Source organism: Coregonus lavaretus, assembly GCF_964263955.1.
Source record: "Coregonus lavaretus genome assembly, chromosome: 14".
NCBI classification, from domain to species: domain Eukaryota; kingdom Metazoa; phylum Chordata; class Actinopteri; order Salmoniformes; family Salmonidae; genus Coregonus; species Coregonus lavaretus.
Genome location: NC_140001.1, coordinates 29,548,568 through 29,567,638, shown reverse-complemented (window position 1 = coordinate 29,567,638; position 19,071 = coordinate 29,548,568). Strand labels below are relative to the sequence as shown.

Here is a 19,071-nt window from a genome sequence, read left to right as displayed (position 1 = left end):
AAAAACATTATGCAAAAGATTATAAACTTTCAGCGGGTTGTGAGGGTATGTGTAGTTGCATTACATGAACTGTAGCTACAATGTTATTTATTATTTTTAACCGACAGGCTAAGTGAAATACACAGTTTGAAATGGAAGAGATTCTGTCATGATGTAGGTATGTATTTGACAGATTTTGGTAGCCTAGCCAGAATGTTTGAACTCAGCATCACTGTCTGGTTGGCTGGCAGCAGCTGACTAGCATAAGATCGCATCCGCTGGTGGAAGCGGTTTTGTGCAGGCTAGTAGTGAGAAAGCCGCAACATGGGGAATGATATGTGCATGCTCTGTACGTTCTTACTATGAAATTCGTGTATTTTTATTTGAGAAAATTCAAAAGCAACAACTATCTGACAGGTTTTAGGACGATGGAAATTTAACGACGATGAAATTCTCTGCTTCGACCGCTATAGACGTTGACACCAAGAAACAACTTGCTCAGGTTCTTCACCGGGAATAAAGCTGTTCTCTGGGCAGGCTACACCGGCCTGCGCAGACTCTCCCAGCCATGGCTCTGGTTACTTTGCAGCGCTCCCCTACCCCAAGCGCTGCATCCACAGCCAGCACAACCACCACCAACGTGGGGGAGGTAAGCTTGGAAATAGCTGGAGAGACGTTTTAGAAACGTCAACAAAGCGCAAGAAAACACCGGGGATACGTGGGAGTGACATAGGCCTAGAAGTGCTAGCTAAATCTAGTAATGGGATAAGCTAACTAGGTAGTAGCTAATAACCTCAACTCCATCGCTACCTAGCTAACGTTAGTTGTCTAGAAAAGCTAGCAAGCAAAGTTGTATGTCAGTAACACACTGATATAACGTCATGCTATTGCCGGCTATTAAAGTTATTAGCTTGCCAGCTAGCTAACGCACAATAAATATAAAGTTAATATAGTTAGCTAGCTTCTTGTTTGCCTTACTAGCTAGCTAATGATTGAGCTAGCCTGCTAATGAGCAGCGTAACTGCTGTGGCATTAGCGGCCTATCCATTTCCAATAGCATCGTTAGCCTACATAGCTAGGTATCTGGTTGTTTGTCACTCTGCCAGGTAGTTTCATGTAAGTCCTACCGTAAGGTCCTGCTGGTGAATGCAGTAAGATAGCTAGTCAGCTAACAAACCACCAGTGTACTGCAGTGGTGCCATACAATTTGGTAGGCCAAAATGTTAACATTTAGCAAGTTAGTTGCCTAATATTTCAGCTACTACCAGCTTATTTCTTTGGCTAACTACTTGCTTATGTCAAAGTCAGGTGTTATGGACAGCATGGGTTATTTTCAATGCTGTTCTGAGATGTCTTCTAAAAGAGACCAGTCAATAAGGTGAAATGTGGCATGTAACTTAAAACAGTCATGTGGTAGAGTAGTGGTTCCCAACCAGGGATACTTTAGAATTGTATTTTATTTAACCTTTATTTACCCAGGCAAGTCAGTTAAGAACAAATTCTTATTTACAACGACGGCCTACACCAGCCAAACCCGGACGATGCTGGGCCAATTGTGTGCTGCCCTATGGGACTCCCAATCACAGCCGGTTGTGATACAGCCTGGAATTGAACCAGGGAGTCTGTAGTGACGCCTCAAGCACTGAGATGCAGTGCCTTAGTCCGCTGCGCCATTCGGGAGCCCAAGAAGAAGAAGACTCATGAGACTATATACCTACTGGTAAAATGCACATGAGGAGGTACTTCATGGGTACGCTGGGCAGAGCAAAATTCATTTGGTGGTACAGTAACCGAAAAAGGTTGGGAACCACTGTGGTAGAGGCCTAGTCATACTTTCCATAACAGAGTAAAGATAGTCTGCCAAACACAAACTAGTATAAGTCAGGTGAGCTTTGAACACTTCCACAATGACAAAATAAACTCTTGGTACTGCTCCTTGTGCTTATTTGTTTATTCAGATGAACCTAAGAGTAGGCATCAACAACAGCCAATGAATAAACGACAAGAACAATCCCATCTCAAAATGCAAATCAAATCAAAGTTTATTGGTTGCGTACACAGATTTGCAGATGTTATCGCAGGTGCAGCGAAATGCTTATGTTTCTAGCTCCAATAGTGTAGTTATACCTAGCAATAAAAAAACAATACACACATAATCCAGAAAAATAAAAAAAGTTTTATATAGGATGAGCCATGACTAAAATACAGTATATACATAAAGTGGGTAAAACAGTTTCTAAACATTTTTAAAGTGACCACTGTTCAGTGACTATGTACATATAGGGCAGCAGTCTCTAAGGTGCAGGGTAGAGTACCAGGTGGTAGATGGCTAGAACAGTGATTTAAGGTTCAGGGCAGGGTACTGGGCAGAGGCCGGCTAGTGGTGACTGTTTAACAGTCTGATGGCCTGGAGATGGAAGCTGTTTCTCCGTCTCTCGGTCCCAGCTTTGATGCACTTGTACTGTCTCCGCCTTCTAGATGGTAGTGGGGTGAACAGGCTGTGGCAACAGTTTGGGGAAGGCCTTTCCTGTTTCAGCATGACAATGCCCCCGTGCACAAAGCGAGGTCCACACAGAAATGGTTTGTCGAGATTGGTGTGGAAGAACTTGACTGGCCTCAACCCCATCGAAAACCTTTGGGATGAATTGGAATGCCTAATCGCCCAACATCAGTGCCCGACCTCACTAATATTCTTGTGGCTGAATGGAAGCAAGTCCCCGCAGCAATGTTTCAACATCTAGTGGAAAGCCTTCCCAGAAGAGTGGAGACTGTTATTGCAGCAAAGGGGGGACCAACCGTATTAATGGGCATGATTTTGGAATGAGATGTTCGACGAGCAGGGGTCCACATACTTTTGGTCATGTAGTGTAACTCCTGAGTGGCGCAGTGGTCTAAGGCACTGCATCGCAGTGCTAACTGTGCCACTAGAGATCCTGGTTCGAATCCAGGCTTTGTCGCAGCCGGCCGCGACCGGGAGACTCATGGGCGGCGCACAATTGGCCCAGCGTCGGGTAGGGGAGGGAATGGCCGGCAGGGATGTAGCTCAGTTGATAGAGCATGGCGTTTGCAACGCCAGGGTTGTGGGTTTGATTCCCACGGGGGGCCAGTATAAAAAAACAAAAAAATGTATTCACTAACTGTAAGTTGCTCTGGATAAGAGCGTCTGCTAAATGACTAAAATGTAAATGTAGTGTAACAGTTAGTGCCTACACATCACAGCTATGACATTTAGATGTCACTCATGAAAAGATAGCTACAATCGAAGTACTGTTTTTGTGCACCTTCTCAACCAGTTGGGGGCGCTAACTGTTAACAATAGAAACAGGAGTCATGCTCAATACAACAAAGGCACTAGCCTACAGCAGGAAGGAAGGTTTTCTCCGTTAGCCCTTATTGAGGGAGTATTGGGTAGATTTGTCTCGAAGATGACGACAACCATGGTTAGGCCTAAATCAAGAACTGGTACTTGAGCATTAACTGGTCTTTATTTTCTTTAATTAGGCTGCTGCTTAGCTTTTTTAGCTACTGAGTCATTGGGCCTGACGCATTACATCTGCCATTTAAAAAAAGAAAAGTGTAAAAAGAAACACATTTATCGTGAAGATGATTGAGCTGGCCTGACTGAGGACCGGCCTTCCCTGTCACTGCCTGCCACTCACTTTCCATGTGGGATAGAATTGACTGGCTGCCTGGCTGCTTCCAGGGCTCTTCCCAGGGTCCTGTCTGATGAGGAGCAGCCAAGCCCCTCAGGAAGCTGCTGCAGCTATGATGTCATTCTCACATGGAGGGTGGGGGGATGTGGAGGGAAAGCGATGAGGGGAGGACTGTGGTGGGGTAACAATATGGTAGCTGTTGTGACGGTGTAAGGTAGGCTACATGATTTTGCCAAGAATGGAGAGTTTCATCCCTCTGTTTTAGACTTCCCTACGAGGTGAAATTCTGCTATTGTCATGTGTCTCGCTGTGGCAGAATTATGGCTGGGAATTCACTTGTAGTGGGTGCAGGGCTGTTCAAGTCAACTATTGGATTACCCTCCCTGATGGCCAACTGAAACACATCTTAAACACAGCGTTTGACACGTCCCTGGTTTGAGTTTCACCCTGATGCCCGTCCCCTGGTTGAATGGGTAGAGGTAGAGGCCAACCTCAGAGGCCTTACCTTACCTTACCTGCACCTTACCTCACCTTACCTGCACTGTTTGTTTAGATGGGGCAAAAAAGCCTTTACGTACCGTTTTGTGTGTGTTTATAAAAATGTGAGGTTTGACAATGTCTGTTCACTGTTATGAACCTATTCTGCTCATCACAAGTGTGATGAGCACTTGTTAGATACCGTAATGGAAAGTGGCGTGTGTTTTTGGAGCTGAAATACAGTGTTGGATACATCTTGTCACATTTTCTCTTAGTGCTGCAGTACTCTGGCCCGTCCTACCTTACCTTGGCAGGGAACTTGTGCTTCTCACTAGTAGTGCTTTGGTTGACAACCCTCAGGCTTTAGTAGGTGAAACTTCTGGAGAATGGCCCACCTCCTCACAGTTACCTGTCACCATATAGCTATAACCTGATACTCCCAGTCTATGATATCTCTCCTGGAACAATAACTGTTTTTAAGACATACCCTCCATTTAGTGGCGTTCACCTCTGATAAAGCCAGGTGGGTCATTCTCACGGAACTGTGAATAAAATACATTCTCAAGTGTCATTTTTCACAACATTTCCTCTTGAATCACTGATATTAGGATCTGTACTAATTTACTTTGTATAATTATTGTTCAGTTTTTTAAAAATCAGATATTATGCATTTTATCAAAATTTTCACACAATTCTCATTAACGTAAGTCCAGAAAGTAGTAAACAAATCAATATTTCTGATATTTTTTGTTACATTGCTCCCATAATGAAAAGGAGTGAGTTAAAGATCACACAGAAAACATACATATTTCAAATGAAATTATACAATTATTATAAAATTAAATCAGACTTTTTCCCAATTTGAACTCTTTAGCCGTTTCGGTAATGAGAAGGCCAAGTGGGGTAAAGGGGGTGTTTTGAGAATGAGAACCTCATTCTGAAGGATATAAGCAAATAAATGAACTTGTGTTCATATAAGGACTACTCCTCTAGATGATGCATCATGGGTGAATACAACTTTACAGTGCATTCGGAAAGTATTCGGACCCCTTGACTTTTTCCATACTTTGTTACTTTAAAGCCTTATTCTAAAATTGATTAAATCGTTTTTTCCCCTAATCAATCTACACACAATACCCCATAATGACAAAGCAAAAACAGGTTTTTAGAAATGTATAAAAAATGAAAAAATAACATTTACATAAGTATTCCGACCCTTTACTCAGTACTTTGTTGAAGCACCTTTGGCAGCGATTACAGCCTCGAGTCTTCTTGGGTATGACGCTACAAGCTTGGCACACCTATATTAGGGGAGTTTCTCCCATTCTTCTCTGCAGATCCTCTCAAGCTCTGTCAGGTTGGATGGGGAGCGGCGCTGCACAACTAGCTCTGGAGCAGGTTTTCATAAAGGATCTCTCTGTGCTTTGCTCTGTTCATCTTTCCCTCGATCCTGACTAGTCTCCCAGTCCCTGCCGCTGAAAAACATCCCCACAGCATGATGCTGCCACCACCATGCTTCACCGTAGGGATCGTGCCAGGTTTCCTCCAGACGTGACGCTTGACATTCAGGCCAAAGAGTTCAATCTTGGTTTCATCAGACCAGAGAATCTTGTTTCTCATGGTCTGAGAGTCCTTTAGGTGCCTTTTGGCAAACTCCAAGTGGGCTGTCATGTGCCTTTTTACTGAGGAGTGGCTTCTGTCTGGCCACTCTACCATAAAGGCCTGATTGGTGGAGTGCTGCAGAGATGGTTGTCCTTCTGGAACCTTCTCCCATCTCCACAGAGGAACTCTGGAGCTCTGTATGAGTGACCATTGGGTTCTTGGTCACCTCGGCCAAACGATTGCTCAATTTGGCCGGGCAGCCAGCTCTAGGAAGATTCTTGGTGATTCCAAACTTCTTCCATTTAAGAATGATGGCGGCCACTGTGTTCTTGGGGACCTTCAGTGCTGCAGACATTTTTTGGTACCCTTCCCCAGATCTGTGCCTCGACACAATCCTGTCTCGGAGCTCTACGGACAATTCCTTCGACCTCATGGCTTGGTTTTTGCTCTGACATGCACTGTCAACTGTGGGACCTTATATAGACAGGTGTATGCCTTTCCAAATCATGTCCAATCAATTGAATTTACCACAGGTGGACTCGAATCAAGTTATAGAAACATCTCAAGGATGATCAATGGAAACAGGAGGCACCTGAGATCAATTTAGAGTCTCATAGCAACAGCTATGAATACTTACGTAAATAAGGTATTTCAGTTTTTTATGTGTAATAAATTTGCAAAAAAATCTAAACCTGTTTTCGCTTTGTCATTATGGGGTATTGTGTGTAGATTGATGAGGAATTGTATTTATTTAATCAATTTTAGAATAAGGCTGTAATGTAAAATTTTTTGGAAAAAGAGAAGGGGTCTGAATACTTTCCGAATGCATGCACTGTATTTAAAAGTTTTGACAGGAACTTGAAAAATGTTACGGTGATGAGACAAACTACAGCAATATATTTGGTGTTTTATTCAAATAAGTTAGGTTTTTCTAAAGCTGTTATATTTTCTAAAAAGACCAGAGAATACCTGATACTAATGGCTGCACTGTAGATCTTCAATGTCTTGAAGTATCAGATTGGTAATTTTTGCTTCTTTTTCCTCTGCCTTTTCTTGGTTTGCAGGACTTTGGGAGTGACGATGAGCGCCGGCTAAATCAGAGGTAAGTGTTGTTAGTACTTACTGTACTAAAGATGGACTTGCTAGGGTAGCTCAGAGCTGCTGCTCTTTTCTATCCATTATTTTGCATGGGGGAGCACAGTACAGCTACATATTATGCCAAATGGAGAATAATAGGAGGACATTTTTTGTCATTTGCGTTTGTTTGTGGGTGGAGGTAGGGGGTAAGCGTTCCAGATCAACTGATGCCTTACATCTGGGTTTGTGTAGAGTTTGGAGATACTGTATGTCCGGTCTGGTTCCTCTCAATGACAGTCACCACCAGGGGTGAAAGTAAGGCGTTACGGTCCGGTATGGCGTCCCGGCAAAATAAATAGTGGGGGTACTCCGTACCGGTAAAACGTGAGCATATCACAATTAATACAACATGCCCAAAAAACTATAGGCTATTACACCATTATTTAATATTACTGCATGTCGGCCGCATTAAACATTTGCTAATTGACTGGAAACCGGGTGGAGAACACTTACATACTTACATTTTGTCAAGGCAGAGATGAGTGGCCGAGACGCTCGTGGACAAGGCGGAGATGAGTGGCCGAGACCAAGGCTCGCGCGGACAACAGTGGATTAATCAATTCAGGCTACGAGTGTAGGCCTAATGACAAGGCCTAATGACAAGGCCTAATGACAATCGCAGAATGTCATTACAATGCACGGAGGTGTTTTGTAACAGATGTCTCTTTCCATTCATCAAATTGCGGGTGCACAGTGCACTGTTGGGGTTTGGATGCTGAAATTATTTTGTGAGTGGACAAATGTGCGCAGGTAGCCTACAGGAGCGCTTTTTTGTTAAGTGATTGTTTGACAATCAGATGAAAACATCATGACTGGTTGTGTTTATGCCACATTAAAAGGCAAAGGCGGCGTGTCTATAAGGCTAGGGGAAGCTTTCCCTAAAGAAAATTGAATTAAATTGCCAAAATTATATAGCCTAATTAGCATACTCCTGTCTATACAGAAATAAATAAAATCATTCAAAATAGCCTACTACATCAGAAAGCATGATTTGGCCACAGAGGATCATTAGCTTCTAAACAAACATTTTTAAAATTGCATAGCCTACAGTCGGAAGGGCCTGCAATTTGGGCAGCTTGCGCTGAAATACCAAATAGATGATTGTTGAGTTGCGACTGTCAGTGAAATTCAGAGAGACCCACCAAGTCATATTGCAATATTTAAAAATTGAATCGTAGAAAAACTGTTTGGAAAGCAAATGGCTATTGCTGTAAAGAGATGACAATGAAAATACTCCAATCTGTCTTTTAGTTATCAACATTTTCTACCTAATTGAGCCAACAGTAGCCTATCATATTGGCACTAACGGAGAACATAGGCGATATCCCCGGTGAGTGTGCATATTCACTGTCTTTGTCATTGAGTCAGTGCCACTTTTGTTTGTTTTTGGACAATCATTTCCACCTCCAGGTTAGATGGATGTCATATTGTATTTGTGTCTCCCCTTTTCGTAGACCAATTATATGTATCAGACAACATAGTTTTTATTGATCTGTTTGTCAGTGTCAGCAGAGTAAGCTACCTTGTAATTTTTGTAGTCCACGAGCATCTCGGCCACTCATCTCCGCCTTGACAAAATGTAAGTATGTAAGTGTTCTCCTCAAACCACAACGCAATTTGGAGCGTATACCACCTGGTTTCCAATCAATGAGCAAATTGTTAATGCGGCTGACATGCAGTAATGTTAAACAATGGTGTAATAGCCTATTTTTGTTTCTTTTTGACCATTTTAATAGAAAATAATCACAGAAATATACTTCATTGTTACCTGGAAATGATTTGATATTGAGATACAAATGCCCACACCAGTAGAAATCCACTTTTTCGAGCTGAAAGACGATTTAAGTCAATAAGTCATCGTTTTAGTCAAAGTATGATATACAGTGCATTCAGAAAGTATTCAGAACCCTTGACCTTTTCCACATTTTGTTACGTTACAGCCTTATTCTAAAATAGATTCAATTGTTATTTTTCCTCATCAATCTACACACAATACCCAATAATGACAAAGCAGAAACAGGTTTTTCGAAATGTTTGCAAATTTATTTAAAAAAAAAAGAAACTGAAATATCACATTTATATAAGTATTCAGACCTTTTACTCAGTACTTTGTTGAAGCACCTTTGGCAGCAATTACAGCCTTCTTGGATATGACGCACAAGCTTGGCACACCAGTATTTGAGGAGTTTCTTCCATTCTTCTCTGCAGATTCTCTCAAGCTCAGTCAGGTTGGATGGGGAGCGTCGCTGCACAGCTATTTTCAGGTCTCTCCAGAGATGTTCGATCGGGTTCAAGTCCGGGTTCTGGCTGGGCCACTCAAGGACATTCAGAGACTTGTCCCGAAGCCACTCCTGGCTGTGTGCTTAGGGTTGTTGTCCTGTTGTAAGGTTGAACCTTCACCCCAGTCTGAAGACCTGAGTGCTCTGGAGCAAGTTTTCATCAAGGATCTCTCTGTACTTTGCTCCGTTCCTCTTTCCCTCGATCCTGACTAGTCTCCCAGTCCCTGCCGCTGAAAAACATCCCCACAGCATGATGCTGCCACCACAATGCTTCACCGTAGGGATGGTATTGGCCAGGTGATGAGCGGTGCCTGGTTTCCTCCAGACGTGATTGCTCAGTTTGGCCGGGCGGCCAGCTCTAGGAAGAGTCTTGGTGGTTCCAAACTTCTTCCATTTAAGAATGATGGCGGCCACTGTGTTCTTGTGGACCTTCAATGCTGCAGAAATGTTTTGGTACCCTTCCCCAGATCTGTGCCTCGACACAATTCTGTCTCGGAGCTCTACGGACAATTCCTTCAACCTCATGGCTTGGTTTTTGCTCTGACATGCACTGTCAACTGTGGAACCTTATATAGACAGGTGTGTGCCTTTCCAAATAATGTCCAATCAATTGAAATTACAACAGGTGGACTCCAATCAAGTTGTAGAAACATCTCAAGGATGATCAATGGAAACAGGATGCACCTGAGCTCAATGTTGATTCTCATAGCAAAGGGTCTGAGGACTTATGTAAATAAGGTATTTATTTTAATTTTTAATACATTTGCAAAAATGTCTATAAACCTGTTTTCACTTTGTCACTATGGGGTATTGTGTGTAGGGGGGGGGGGGGGGGTCTGTAATAAAGCCCTTTTGTGTGGAAAAACTCATTCTGATTGGCTGGGCCTGGCTCCCAAGTGGGTGGGCCTATGCCCTCTGAGGCCCACCCATGGCTGCCCCCCTGCCCAGTCATTTGAAATCCATTAGGGCCATGAATGTATTTTAATTGACAGATTTCCTTATATGAACTGTAACTCAGCAAAATCTTTGAAATTGTTGCATGTTGCATTTGATATTTTTGTTCAGTATATGTTGTTGTGACCTTGGCACACAATGTACACAATGTAGTTAACTACTGTGTCGTTCCACCTCAAAAAGCACAAGGAGGAGGATTTCAACACCGACCATCTCAAATTGTTCTGAAAGCGTTTCTGTTGTTAGAAACATAAGATTAGCAATTTTGTAACATTATTTTGTTGAAATATAATTTGATCTCTAATTGATTGCATCCAAATTGGCAATTTTAATTTATAGGATTCATATAATATTCAGTTAATATAGTACTTAACATCCGATTTGGACCAAACTTTTTTTCTAACAATGAGTTTGACGTGGAATCCTTAGAAATTATCAAAAGCCACCCACGGACCACCCACACCCCACGCCAATCCCACCCCAACAACGAGTATATAGTATCAGTTCTCTATTTTTGACAAGTACTATGGAGCTGCAGCTTGTAGTATTGTTTTTTCATCCTATGCAATATACAGCTCTGGAAAAATTTAAGAGACCACTCCAGTGTCTGTTGAATTCCAACACAGGCACAACTCATTCTACTGAATTAGGTACTGATTAGGTGATCACCTGAACCAAATCTTATTTAACGGGGAAAAGTATAAAACCCACTGCTGTGGTAATCACTATCCTCTTGCAATAGTACCAGCTGCATGGCAAAAACAGTGCTAATAGTACCTCAAAAGTAATATTAATCAAAAAAGAACTATTGACCATGCCAAAATAATTGAAAAGGAAAGTTTTGAGTGAGGAAAAGAAAGGTTCAATTCTGGCTTTACTGGCAGAGGGATACAGTGAGCGTCAGGTTGCTTCCATCCTTAAAATTTCAAAGACCGCGGTTCATAAGAACAAGGTCAAGCAGCAGACATTGGGGACAACAAAGCTACAGACCGGCAGAGGGCGAAAACCACTCTCTACTGACCGGGATGACCGCCAACTCATTCGAATGTCACTCAACAACTGTAGGATGACATCAAGTGACCTACAAAAAGAATGGCAAACGGCAGCTGGGGTGAAGTGCACAGCGAGGACGGTTCGAAACAGGCTCCTAGGGGCAGGGCTGAAGTCGTGCAAAGCTAGAAAAAAGCCCTTCATCAATGAGAAGCAAAGAAGAGCCAGGCTGAGGTTTGCAAAATACCATAAGGATTGGACCGTAGAGGACTGGAGTAAGGTCATCTTCTCTGATGAGTCCAATTTTCAGCTTTGCCCAACACCTGGTCGTCTAATGGTTAGACGGAGACCTGGAGAGGCCTACAAGCCACAGTGTTTCGCACCCATTGTGAAATTTGGTGGAGGATCGGTGATGATCTGGGGGTGCTTCAGCAAGGCTGGAATCGGCAGATTTGTCTTTGTGAAGGACGCATGAATCAAACCACGTACAAGGTTGTCCTGGAAAAAAACGTGCTTCCTTTTGCTCTGACATTGTTCCCCAACTCTGAGGATTGTTTTTTCCAGCAGGACAATGTGCCATGCCACACAGCCAGGTCAATGAAGGTGTGGATGGAGGACCACCAGATCAAGACCCTGTCATGGCCAGCCCAATCTCCAGACCTGAACCCCATTGAAAACTTCTGGAATGTGATCAAGAGGAAGATGGATGGTCACAAGCCATCAAACAAAGCCGAGCTGCTTGAATTTTTGCGCCAGGAGTGGCATAAAGTCACCCAACATCAATGTGAAAGACTGGTGGAGAGCATGCCAAGACGCATGAAAGCTGTGATTGAAAATCAGGGTTATTCCACCAAATATTGATTTCTGAACTCTTCCTAAGTTAAAACATTACTATTGTAGTGTTTAAAAATGAACATGAACTTATTTTCTTTGCATTATTCGAGGTCTGACAACACTGCATATTTTTTGTTATTTTGACCAGTTGTCATTTTCTGCAAATAAATGCTCTAAATGACAATATTTTTATTTGGAATTAGGGAGAAATGTTGTCAGTAGTTTATAGAATAAAACTAAATTAGTCATCAGCCTATAGTCATCATGCAGCCCATATATATTTAGATTTCTAAGACATTCTAAGGTTTGTATCATTCACAACTAAAGTTGCCAAGTAACTCAAATCGTATAGGACCTGTTTCAAATGATCACTTTTGCGCTCAACATAGCCACTTCATATGTGCACTTGCTCCGGAATGGGAAAAATATGAATGGGTTCCATGGGTGGCTTTTTACAATTTCTTACCATGTCTTACTCATTGTTAGAAAAAAGTTAGATGTTAGGTACTATATCAGCGGTTCCCAAACTAGGGGTCGTGACCCCATGTTGGGTTGCCTGATATGGAAATAGGGTCGCAGGAGAATTTCCAAAATCCTGAGGGGAACAAAAATATATACAAATAAATATGTATATTATAATATTGTCTTTGTGTCTCAATCATTGTAATGTGGTTAACCTTAAAAATCTAAATAAATTATTCTAATCTAAAAGATAAAATTCAACCAGTGAGCGCCCTTAGATCATGGGAAAGGGCCGCACTTGACCGTTGCACTTGAATCATTCCCACGTGAGGCCCACTATGCTATGAAACCACACACTATTGCAGAGACTTTGATATTACCGGCTGCAATTGATATGGTGAAAACAATGTGTGGGGAGGCAGAGGCACATAAATTTACATCAATACCTTTGTCAGATAACACTGTTGAACTAAGAATTTATGCTATTGCTAGCAATCAAGAGGAAACTCTGACTGAACGACTCAAAAATTCCCCAGCGTATGCACTCCAAATGGACGTTAGCTGTGAGGGCCGAGATGCCCATGCATTGACTTTTGTTCGCTATACATGTCGGGGGATGCTATTCACGAGGGCATATTGTTCTGTCTCACGATTCCGGAGCATGAAACGGCATATGGGATGTTCACTGTGCTGTGTGGCTATATTGACGATAAACTGATTCTTTATGGGATCGAATGGTGGGCCTTTGCACAGATGGGGCTCCATCTATCACGGGACGGTGGGCAGGCTGATTGAGCTGTCATGTGACCGGATGCTGCAGACAACGCATTCACGGGTCACTACGGAGGAGTTTTGGTTCCTTACCCAAAGGGAATACCCTGCCATCTTCCTCTGAGCATTACTGCCGCGTTCAAAACAACTGGGAACTCTGAAACTCCGGCTTCAGTGCATTCAAGACAACAGGGAACTCTGAAAGAAATTAGCTCCGACTGGGAAAAATAGTTTTGAACGGTCATCCAACTCAGAATTCCAACTTTCTAGAGCTTTTTTTCACATGGGTGGGGTCGTGAGAATTTTCAGATATCAAAATGAGGTCGTTGGCCAAAGAAGTTTGGGAACCCCTGTATTGAATATTATATGAATTCAAAAATTGCCAATTTGGGTGCAGAAACGATTTCAGAACTATGTTATATGGTGGGTGTCATGGCTTGCTGAAATGACATGTAACGACCCTACTCATAGAATTTCTTCTGAGAATGTACATTCTTCTGGTTATGCAATTTTGGATTTTGGCACTCAAAGTGATGCACGTACTCAGGAATGACATCGGTGAGATACGAGTTAAGGCCTGTCTTGCCTCCAGGTCTCATCGGTTCAGTATGGGATATAATACACTATATTACACAACTTAAAGATATTCTCTGGTACTTTTGTATACTTTTTTAGCCAGAAGTTCTGAAAGTAGCACCCACGAGCCAAAAATGGTCCCCGAAAGTTGCGTACCACCTCACAAATGTGCAGATATGTGCACCACGTCATTCTCTCTCTCTGGCTCTACTGTGTGCGCATCTTGCTAGCTGTCACTCAAATAGTGAGGGGCAGGAGCTCATTGGCTGAAACTCGAATTGCTAGGGAGCTGGCCCACATGGGGGTAAATGTAGGGAAAATGACTTCCAGAAAAGTACCTTTCAAACTAGGGATTTCGTGTCTAATTGAGGTAAGAAAGTAATTCTGCTCCTAGATTAGGCATGTATGAACTACACATTGACACATCCAGCCCAAAGCGGAAGGTTTAAAAAATACTTACTAGTCGCCAAAGTACCGGAGCATGTCTTTAACTGCCAAAAAACCCTCCACTTACGTAATGGGTAATGCAATGTATTGAGTTTTATTAGGCATGTGGAGACATGAAATATTTTATTTTTAGGGCTCAATCCACCACCTGACCTGTGAACATGTTGTACATTAAACATCTGGTCATCTATGTCTCTGGCATCTTTGTGTGTGTTCTATGTCTGTAGCATCCTAGAAGGGACCCAACAGAATCTTTGTGAAGTGTTCATGTTTCACAGTCTTTAACAAATGGTGGGTTGTGGCCATTCCCTCTTGGGCTTGTGATAAAAAAATTGTGTTGTAGTTAGAACATGATGTTGTCTCTTTGATGGGCCACAACTCCTACAGTGCCTTCAGAAATTATTCACACCCCTTGACGTTTTCCACATTTTGTTGTGTTACAGCCTTAATTTAAATTGATATTTTGTGTCTTTGGCCTACACACAATACCCCATAATGTCAAAGTGGAATTATGTTTTTAGAAATGTTTACAAATTAATGAAAAATGAAAAGCTTAAATATATTGAGTCAACATGTATTCATTGTTATGGCAAGCCTAAAGTTCAGGAATAAACATTTGCTTACAAAGTCAAATAATAAGTTGCATGGACTCACTGTGTTTAACATGATTTTTGAATGACTACCTCATCTCTGTACCCCACACATACAATGATCTGTAAGGTCCCTCAGTAGAGCAGTGAAATTCAAACACAGATTCAACCACAAAGACCAGGGAGGTTTTCCAATGCCTCACAAAGAAGGGCACCTATTGGTAGATGGTAAAAAAAAAGGCAGACGTTGAATATCCCTTTGAGCATGGTGAAGTTATTTATTGCACTTTGGATGGTGTATCAATACACCCAGTCGCTAAAAAGATACAGGCGTCCTTCCTAACTCAGTTGCCGGAGAGGAAGGAAGCTGCTCAGGGATTTGAAGTTTGTGGAAATGTGAAATTAATGTAGGAGAATATAATGCATTAGATCTGGTAAAAGATAATGCAAACAAAAAAACATGTTTTTTTGTTGTTTTTTGTTTCATCATCAAGAGAAAGGCCACAATATAATATTGCAGTTTAGGCACAATTTAGATTTTGGCCACTAGATGGCAGCAGTGTGTGTGCAAAGTTTCAGATTGATCCAGTGAAGCATTGCAATTCTGGACTATTTTGTATCAAGTCTGCCCAAATGTGCCGAATTGGTCAATAGATACATTTTCAAGTACATAACTATAGAGAACATACACAAATGATATGGTAATATAAAATGTAAGTTTACACACTCCCAGGAATGTCATACATGATGGATCGTTAGTGTATAAGCTAACTTTCACACATCTAGATGGCTGGGCGGGGTCGGTGTGGAGCCAGAGACAGCAAGGGTTCAAACTGTAGAACCCAGTTCCTACATTTGAATATAAAAATTTATTTTATCAAACAAAGCTATGCTACATTTTATCTCTGGGACCCTCAGGATGACAAATCAGAGCAAGATTACTGAATGTAAGTACATTATTTACCTTCAGAGGTGAATGTATCAAACCAGTTGCTGTGATAAGTTTTTTGTTGTTGTGCACTCTCCTCAAACAATAGCATGGTATTGTTTCACTATAATAGCTACTGTAAATTGGACAGTGCAGTTGGATTAACAAGAATTTAACCTTTCTGCCCATATAAGACATGTCTATGTCCTGGAAAGTTTGCTGTTACTTACAACAGTCATGCTAATCACATTAGCGCACGTTAGCTCAACCGTCCCGTATAGGTTAAAAGAAGGAATCCTGTACAGAATCAAAGTATTCAAAGACATTAGGGGTGTAACGATTCGTTTTAACAACGATTCGATTTGTATCACGATTCGTGGTTGTCGATACGATTTAAGGACGATATTGGTTCATTTAGAACGATACGATACGAAACGATTCAGTGACTTGAAATCGATTCAGTAACCTTTTAGCCAAAAATTCAACCAGTGTGACTGAAATAAATACCTGGATACTGGACAGTGCAGGTGAAGTTTCCTAGATTCCTGTTTCTTGTAAGGACCGCAATGGTGGCTTGATAATTTCTCGCTCGTCGGCTTCTCCTCTGTCGTCCGCCATGCTATGTTTTGTTGTCTTTGCGCCTTTGCGCTGCTGCTGGCGCGGGGCGATGACGTCACGGATAGGCAGACTGAATCGAGTAATGTTTAAAGCCTTTATCATTAAAAGTGCTAAGAAAAAACATCCATATAAAGTCTGACGTGCTTAAATCCAATGGGTTATTTCCTAGTATCGATACAATCGATTTATTACATTTTAAAACGATGTTAGATTGATATATGTTGTCCAAAAGGCCAACTCGCCGAGCACAGATCGATGTAGTTGGATCATAGGAATATAAATCGATACATCGATGTAGTAGATGGATCGTTACACCCCTAAAAGACATGCATCCTGTTTACAACAAGGCACTAAAGTTATACTGCAAAGAATGTGGCAAAGCAATTAACTTTTTGTCCAGAGTACAAAGTATTATGTTTGGGGAAAATACAATACAACACATTACTGATTACCATTCTCCATATTTTCAAGCATAGTGGTGGCTATATGTTATGGTAATGCTTGTAATTGTTAAGGACTGGGGAGTCTTTCAGAATAAAAAATAAACAGAATGGAGCTAAGCACAGGCAAAATCCTAGAGGAAAACCTGGTTCAGTCTGCTTTCCACCAGACACTGGGAGATGAATTCACCTTTCAGCAGGCCAATAACCTAAAACACAAGGCCAAATCTACACTGGAGTTGCTTACCAAGAAGACCGTGAATGTTCCTGAGTGGGGAAATTACAGTTTTGACTTAAATCTGCTTGAAAATCTATGGCAAGACTTAAAAATGGTTTTGTAGCAATGATCAACAGCTCATTTGACAGAGCTTGAAGAACTTTGAAAATAATGGGCAAATATTGTACAATCCTGGTGTGCAAAACTCTTATAGACTTACCCAGAAAGACTCAAAACTGTAATCGCTGCCAAAGGTGATTCCTATGTAAATGAGATATTTCTGTATTTCATTTTCAATAAATGATCCAACATTTCTAAACATGTTTTCACTTAGTCATTGTGTGTAGATGGGTGAGAAACATATATTTAATCCATTTTCGAATTCAGGCTGTAACACAACAAAATGTGGAGTAGGTCTAGGGGTATGAATACTTTCTGAAGGCATTGTACAAGATATTTGAAATGGGTTTAGGTTGGTCATAACAAAAAGTTAGGGAATCAAAACCATTGATGTAGGGCACTACTACTGCAGTGTTGCAATGGAGTGAGTGTGTGTTAGCACTCGCTGCTCCCACCCTGCTGAACTAGATAAGGATGACAAGACCAGGCCTTAGTGTAGTGGGCCAACATAAACACTGTAACATCATCCAGGTGGCAACGGCACTGTACCAACCAATGATTTCACCAAACATACCAACAGGGTAGCAGAATCAGGCAAGAGCAAGTGTGTGTGTGTGTGTGTGAGGTTGAGAGGTGGGGTCTTCACTGGGAGAACATTTACTGAAGCGTTGCACTTGCACAAACAGGAGAGAGACAGTTTTATCTCACATACAGGAGAACTCCCATCTGTCAAGTGTTATTTCATTCGGGTCTTGACTTGATGCAACATGCTGTGTTTGCTTACTTAGAAAATACACTTATCTAGAGTGGTTTATGCAATTCAAATAAGTCAGGAAGGCATTTGTTCAGCAAGGCATTTAGTTTGTGAACTTTGGGATTGTGGGCTGGGGCCCTGTGGTTGTTGGACAGATACTCAGAATTCTGAACTTGAGGCATTTGTGTGTGTGCTGCCTATTAATAGGGAGCAGGCTGATGTCATTGTTTCCTTTCCTTACAATCCATCTCCTCCAACTGACACCTGAGTAGTTGAGGTTGTCCCCCTCCATACCCCCCTACCCTCCTACCCCTTCAGTTGTGTCAGCGGTAAAACGCCAACATCGGCTAGCCAGCCCTGAGAAGAGGCTTTTCTTCCATTGTGCTGGTGTGTGCAGCAAGCCCTGGACCCATGAATAACCAACCTGGCACGTAGCGACTCCCCTTCTGCAACCTCTCTGTGTGGAGAGTCCTCTTCAGAGTGTAAACACCTTGCAAACACCTGGTGATTCAGAGGAGAAGATTACTGGCAGTTCAGACCGGTCCAAGGTATCGTAGGCCCATCTGGCTGCAGTAGTAATTCTATTAATGCCCAGCTAACAACAAATGTTCCCACAACATTAGAGAACGTTCCCTTAAGAGCGTCATTAGGTCATTAACTAACGTTTTCATAGGAATGTTCCCATGATGTGCAAGGAATGTTTCCAAGAGACCATTCTCTTAATGTCAAATGGAACTTACCCAGAATGGGGTTACCATGTTCTCAGAACACAAGATATTAATGTTCTAGACACGTTAAATGAGAACGTTGCAAGAACATTCATGTGTCCAGTTTTTTGTTTGTGGGTTAGGAGAATATTCCATCAACATCCAACCAAACATACACAGAACATGGTTGCCATGTTCTCAGAACATAAGATATTAATGTTCTAGACACGTTTTATGGGAAAGTTGCAAGAACATTTGTGGCCAAAGAAAAACTCATTACACATCACGTCTTCTTGCCGAGCCACTGATTGGTGAACCACTGATCCAGTCATAGCTCTTTGTCTGTTGGCAAAGGATACTTACACACAGTGCTTTTAACATAGTGTTTTCAACTTACATATTTTACATACATGATTACGTTGTGCATGTTCATTTATACAGTAATTATTATTCAACATGTCCTCACCTGGGATTTGAACTCACTACCTCTTAGTTCACGGTACTCTGATCTTCCTACTACGCCACCATGTCCGTGT

The 19,071-nt window shown here is 41.8% G+C and overlaps 1 protein-coding gene across 1 annotated transcript in view; it reads left to right on the top strand.

Moving 5' to 3' along the window:
• Positions 1–263: 263 nt before the first annotated feature.
• LOC311141408 (protein phosphatase Slingshot homolog 1-like) overlaps positions 264–19,071 on the top strand; it is a 56,496-nt gene continuing 37,688 nt past the window's right edge. Inside the window, exons 1-2 of the mRNA XM_084176724.1 lie at positions 264–628; positions 6,776–6,813. Coding sequence (XP_084032850.1) covers positions 548–628; positions 6,776–6,813 — 119 coding nt within the window. The 5' untranslated portion in view covers positions 264–547. The remainder of the gene's footprint in view (positions 629–6,775; positions 6,814–19,071) is intronic.